This window comes from Triticum dicoccoides, chromosome 3A (assembly GCF_002162155.2).
Source record: "Triticum dicoccoides isolate Atlit2015 ecotype Zavitan chromosome 3A, WEW_v2.0, whole genome shotgun sequence".
Classification (NCBI taxonomy): domain Eukaryota; kingdom Viridiplantae; phylum Streptophyta; class Magnoliopsida; order Poales; family Poaceae; genus Triticum; species Triticum dicoccoides.
In genome coordinates, this window is record NC_041384.1 from 105,373,871 (window position 1) to 105,380,715 (window position 6,845).

Genomic DNA, 6,845 nt, shown 5'->3' on the forward strand with positions numbered 1-6,845 from the left:
CACAGCGTGTCAAGCTCCTCTTTCAGCAGCCCCAGATATAGATTGATGTCGTTCTCTGGTTGTTTCGGTCCTTCAATTAGCATACTCATGTGAATGTACTTCCTCTTCATGCACAACCAGGGGGGAAGGTTGTACATCCACACAAACACAGGCCAGGTGCTATGTGTGCTTCTCTGGCTGCCAAACGGATTGACTCCATCGGTGCTCGCGCCCAGCACGATGTTCCTTGGATCGTTCCCAAATTCTAGGTCTTCGAAGTTCAACGCTTGCCACTGGCTCGCATCCTTAGGGTGACTCAGCATCTTGTCTTTTTTATCTATCTCCGGATCATTTGCGTCATCTTCTCGCTTCTTCTCCTCCCTATCCGCGTGCCAACGCAGGAGCTTTGCTACCTTAGGGTCCACAAAATACCGCTGCAGACGAGGAGTGATCGGAAAGTACCACACCACTTTTCGAGGAGCTTTCTTCCTCTTCTTGTATCGAGTGACGCTGCACACCGGACATATGGTAGACTCCGCGTGCTCGTCCCGATAAATGATGCAATTGTTCATGCACACATGGTATTTCACGTGCGGTAAATCCAGAGAACACACGATTTTCTTCGCCTCCTCCAAACTGGTCGGGCACTTGTTCCCCTTGGGAAGACGTTCGTGCCAGAATGACATGTTCTCGTCGAAGCATGCGTCGGTCATTTTGTGTTTTACCTTCATCTCCAGAGCCATGAGCGTTACGTTCAGGCGGGTATCCTCGGGCCTGCATCCTTCATACAATGGAGTAACCGCGTCTAACTCAAGTTGATCCATCTTGGCTTTCTCTCGGGCGGCAGCTCTTGCGTTATCCGTCTGCTTGAGAAGCGACTCTTGAATATGAGGGTCCTGCACCCAGCCCATCGATGGTCCAGCATCGTCTGCTCCGCCGGCATCATCATCTTCATGATCATGCCCGTCGTCTGCTCCGGCATCTTCCTCATCATCATGTCCTGCATCTTCTACATGATGACTGTGTACAGCATCACCGTCGTGATCATCTCCTGGGGATTCTTCGTCTTCTCGCCCGCCCGAGCCGCGGTGGTTGTCTTGCTGCCCTTCCTCATTTCTTGCCCGGCCCCCATGGACGACTTCGTAGTCATCTTCATCACCTTGCCACCGATAGCCATCCATGAAACCACGCAAGAGCAGGTGGTCCCGCACCTGCCCGGATTCCGGGTCCGCAATAAGGCTCTTCAGCTTGCATCTTCGACACGGACATCTTATCTCCATCTCGTTCTTTTGAAGCATCTCGGCCTTCGCGGACCTCAAAAACCTATTCACGATGCCTTCGGTCATCGTGCGGACCATGGTCGCCTGCGGGGTAGAGCAAAACGATATTTTAGAACCAAGAAAAAAATTTGGCATGACTTTCCCTAAAAATAGGACCAAAAAGAATGCTTAATGCCAAAATTCTCGCCGAAACGGAAATGAATCAACATTCCGGCAAAATATTGGCAACTATCGCATTTCAAATACCGGTACACCTCCAAACACAAACACATATGCAACACCACAAACATATACAACACCACGAACATACATAGATCTAGCTAGGCCATAAAAAGTGCATGTGCACATTGTTGTAGGGAGAACAACATAAATATAGCTTCCCCCCTTACTTACCTATCAAAACAAGGTAATTTAACCACTTAAATTGAATGAATCTATGGTGAAAATGAGGTGAAAAAGAGGAGGCACCCGAGACAAGGAGGAGGTGGAGAGAATGAAGTGGGGAGAATGTGAGTGTACGTAGGAGAGGCTGTCCAAAATATCTTATTGCTGCCCACTTACTAATGGCGCACCAACTCTAAATGCGCCATTAGTAATCCAGGTTACTAATGGCGCACCTTCTGGTGGTGCGCCATTAGTAGTTTTGCAAAAAAACATACTAATGGCGCACTGTTCCACAGTGCGTCATTACTAGTTTAAACTAGTAATGGCGCACGGTCGAACAGTGCGCCATTAGTAGTTTTGCAAAAAAAGGAATAAAAAATATAATAAAAAAACAACATTAGTGGCGCACTTTCCGACAGGTGCGCCATTACTAGTTACAACTAGTAATGGCGCACTGTGTCTGGATGCGCCATTAGTGTGTTTGGACAGGCGCACTAGTTAAATTTTTTTTTGATACTAATGGCGCACCCTGGGCCAGGTGCGCCATTAGTAGTTTAAGCTCTAATGGCGTATCAGAAGGTGGTGCGCCATTAGTATATACTAATGGCTCACGGCTTGTCTGGTGCGCCATTAGTGTTAATCCCATCTATAGCCCTTTTTCTAGTAGTGATAAGTGGGATGCTTGTCCAAGTAAGGGCAGTACTCAAGCACCGGTCCACACACATACCAAATTGTCAAAGTACCGAACGCGAATCATATGAACGTGATGAAAACTTGCTTGACGATATTCTCATGTGTCCTCGGGAGCGCTTTACATCATATAAGAGTTTGTCCAGGCTTGTCCTTTGCTACAGAAAGGATTGGGCCACCTTGCTGCACCTTATTTACTTTTGTTACTTGTTGCTCGTTACAAATTATCTTATCACAAAACTATATGTTACCACTTATTTCAGTACTTGCAGAGAATACCTTGCTGGAAACCGCTTATCATTTCCTTCTGCTCCTTGTTGGGTTCGACACTCTTACTTATCGAAAGGGCTACGATAGATCCCCTATACTTGTGGGTCATCATGCAGCAGGCGATGCGCGACGAGGCTGCTGCCATGCCAACGACGGAGCTGCTTTGGAGCAGGAGGAGTTACGAGCCGCTGCCGTGGTCGGCGGCAGAGCAGCGCTGCAGCAGGCGATGCTGCTACACGGTGACGACGAGACTGAGTTGTAGCAGGAGAGAGCTGCGATTTGCTGCCATGGCCGTCAACAGAGTTGCGTTGCATCAGGCAATGCTGCAATGAAGCTTCGTCGGGGCGTCCATGAAGCTTTGCCGGAGCTACAATGAAGCTTTGCTGGAGCGTCGTCGGTGTTGCAACGAAGGTTTTTTCCGCGCTCAGTGTTGCAATGGAGCAGCACCCAGTGCCGCCATGTAGCAGTTTGCCGGCGGCTCTTTCGAGCTGCGATGCAGCCGTCGTCAAGGGCTCTTTGGAGGTGCGGTGCAGCGGTCGCCGGCGGCTCCGGTGTCGCGAGGTCGCTGGCGCAGGGTGCCATGAGTGGGGGTGGGGGTGCTGTGTTTCTCTGCATCATTTTCAGAGGAGGCGCGATGTAATTTTCTGATGCGCGTGGATGGAATCAGAGGAGGATTGGAGGAAGACTCAGGTTGTGCTGCTGCGATCGACGTCATCCAGTGTCAGATCGGACGACTAGCTAGGGGGTGATTTCTCTAAGACTACCCATAGTGGGAGTAACATAGATGGTAACATCACACTTATCTAGACAAAATAGATGATGTGGCATGTAATTAATGAAGAAAGAGAGACATGTGGTAACATAGCTACTCCTTCCGTCTAGGTGTGTAAGTCACCTTACGAAAACCATATAATTCCAAAACACTTAGGCATGGTACATTAACTCACTCCTCGTTTCTTGTTTCATGACATATCAACCAATAAGAGATGTGGGTCGTGCATGCTTTAAATGAGTTGAGACTACCAAACATGACATGCAGTAGTTAGGTTATTGCATGCAATGCTATTAATTAGCAAAAGTACATTAAGTTCTCTCATTTTCCCCTTCGTCTTGGTCGCGGTGCACAACCTAAGATGATTTACTCACCTAGACGGAGGGAGTGGTTACAATAACATCACACATATCAAGAAAAGATGAGTCTACAACCTAATAAATGAAGTGATGCGTGACACAACACATATGTTACTACCCACCGTGAAGGTAGTAACATAGACTAGTAACATATGCATGTTACTACTCTAAGTTACTCTCCACTGTGACTAGTCTAAGACCTCTTTCAATGCAAAGGTGCTTAGATGAGGTGCTAAGTGCATTAAATACCTTAGCAACTCAACACCCCAATGCATAGGTGCTTACCTTGTTGTTGCTAAGCACACTTTATTTAATGAGTTAGCACCTAAAGTCTTTCATGTATTGGTCAAATTGTTTCATTTAAGTAGTTTGCCTAGGTTCTCGCGCTTGTCATTGGTTCTTCCTGGGTCATCAAACTACTCTCCCCCCTCCTTAAATATTGTGCCATGTCATTTTTCCGCTTATGTGCCATGCTTAGCACATGTCCATGATGGAGCACTCAGAAGGGTCTAAGGTTGGCCATAATGGGGGTAACATAAGTAGTATCATGTACTTGGGACTCGCAAACATGCTTATGTGGCAGGCAATTAAAGAAGAGAGAGATGTTTATAGTAACATACTCCCTCCTTCCATCTATATAGGGCCTAATGTGTTTCTTGAGGCTAACTTTGACCAAATATTAGAGCAATAATATATGACATGCAACTTACACAAAGCACACCGTTAAATTCGTGTGTGAAAGGAGCTTTCAACGATATAATTTTCACATAGTGCATGTCATGTACTATTAATCTTGTCAATAGTCAAATGCGGTCTTAAAAAACGCATTAGGCCCTATATAGATGGAAGGAGAGAGTAGGTAAATACCATAACATAATAAATATGGTGCTACTATGTGTCATGCATGGCAATAAATGAGACCACATATGATATTAATCTATGATATTAAAGTAGTAACTATAGAGGTAGTAACATAGACCGCCTATGATATTAATCTATGATATAATCCCTCCGTCCGTGAATAAGTGTAATTTTAGCTTTTATCCTAAGTCAAAGTTTTACAGTTTTGACGAACTTTATAGGAAAAAATAGCAGCATTTATGGCACTAAATTAGTACTATCACTGGATCCGTTTTGAAATGTACTTTCATAATATACCAATTAGATATCATATATGTCTCTACTCTTTTCTATAAAATTGATCAAAATTTAAAAGCTTTGACTTAGTACAAAAGGTAGACGTGCACTTATTCACGAACGGAGAAAGTACATGTCACTAGTCTAAGTTACTCTCCAGTATAGTTAGCCTAAGAAATCATCCGGATGATCCCTAGCAGCAGGCTATTTTTTTCCGCCGGAGCTAGTCTACCTTTCTTCCCACGGCATTGAACAGGACTCAGTAGTATTCTATCCGACGCGCTTTGAATCCCGCGCCACACCGAGATTCAAAGTGAGATTCAAATTATCGAGGGTGACATTTGACCTGACGTAACCTCGCTTTGGATCTTTCTCTAACCGACTTGGATGGCTCCACTATAACTCTCACCAATCACCGTGTCCTCAAAGCTCAAGCCAACCATCCATCGTATTCGTACCGCACCATGGCCGGCGACACGGCACCGCACGTCGTGGAGGATCTCCTCGGCCTCGTCCAGATCCTGAGTGACGGCTCCGTCGTCCGCGGCGACGAGTCCGTCCTCGGCCCAAAGGAGCCCTTCCCGGACGTCCCCGGCGTGGAATGGAAGGACGTGGTGTACCACGCGGCGCACGGCCTCCGCGTCCGCGTCTACAGGCCGACTTCGGTGGTGGCCGGCGGCGACAAGCTCCCGGTGCTGGTGTACTTCCACGGCGGCGGCTACTGCCTCGGCTCCTTCGCCCAGCCGACCTTCCACGCGTTCTGCCTCCGCGCCGCCGCCGAGCTCCCGGCCGTCGTGCTGTCCGTGCAGTACCGCCGCGCCCCCGAGCACCGCCTCCCCGCCGCCATCGACGACGGCGCGGCTTTCCTCTCCTGGCTGCGCGGCCAGGCCGAGCTCGGCGCCGGCGCCGACCCGTGGCTCGCGGAGTCGGCCTGCTTCGCCCGGACGTTCCTCTCCGGCGTCTCCGCGGGCGCCAACTTGTCCCACCACCTCATCGTCCAGGTCGGCTCGGCGCGCCTCGCGGTCAGCCCCGTGCGCGTCGTCGGGTACGTACTCCTCTCTGCCTTCTTCACCGGCGCCGAGCGCACGGCTGCGGAGACAGACCCGCCGGCGGACGTGTTCCTGCCGCTGGAGCTGTCCGACCAGCTCTGGCACATGTCGCTTCCGGTTGGGGCGAGCAGGGACCACCCGGTGGCGAATCCGTTCGGGCCGGAGAGCCCCAACCTCGCGCCGGTGGAGCTCCCGCCGGCTCTCGTCGTGGCGCCGTTGGGCGACGTGCTCCGTGATCGCTCGCTGGGTTACGCGGCGAGGCTCAAGGACATGGGGAAGGACGTGGAGCTTGTCGAGTTCGAGAGGCAGCAGCATGGCTTCTCCGTCCTTCAGCCGTTCGGCGAGGCGGCCGACGAGTTGATGCGAGTCCTCAGGCGGTTCGTGTACCCCGCCCGCTGAGCGATGATGTGCTGGTGAACGGATGGTGATCTCATGACGCTGCTGTTCCTGATGCTGTGATAGCTGCTGTTTCGATGTTATGAACTTCTGGGTAGAGGTCAGAGACTGTGTCTGTATGTTGAGTGTTGTGTGTTGGCTTGCCTTTGGATCGAGCCTAGAAATAAATCTAGTCCATTTCTGATTGGATGTGTTGTTGTGCAATGGTTGAAGTTACGTTCAAATCTCGACTCAATTGTTTCTAACAAAATGCTCCCTCGACTCAAAAAAATGGTCCTCACTCAAACAAATTGTTTCTATCTGGATGTACGCGAATGGCGTATGGCACGTGTACATGCCAGGCAATAATAACGCCTTAAATGCAAGATTCCAAATTCAAAATTCTGAACTGACCGTTCGCTAAACGAACGTCGGTTGGGGCCTGGTGCGAGTCCAACCAGATAGCTGTGACAACCGCATACAGGCAAGAGCGGCATGGCCTGTAGCCCTGTACCCCTGCATAAAACTTAGAGCATCTTCAGCCGCGTCT

At 49.4% G+C, this 6,845-nt stretch overlaps 1 protein-coding gene across 1 annotated transcript; it reads left to right on the top strand.

Moving 5' to 3' along the window:
• The first annotated feature begins 5,293 nt into the window (after window positions 1-5,293).
• LOC119267409 (probable carboxylesterase 15) lies at window positions 5,294-6,543 on the top strand. Its single transcript, XM_037548794.1, has one exon. The coding sequence runs from the start codon at window positions 5,336-5,338 to the stop codon at window positions 6,317-6,319; it is 984 nt and encodes a 327-aa protein (XP_037404691.1). The 5' UTR covers window positions 5,294-5,335; the 3' UTR covers window positions 6,320-6,543.
• Window positions 6,544-6,845: the final 302 nt, after the last annotated feature.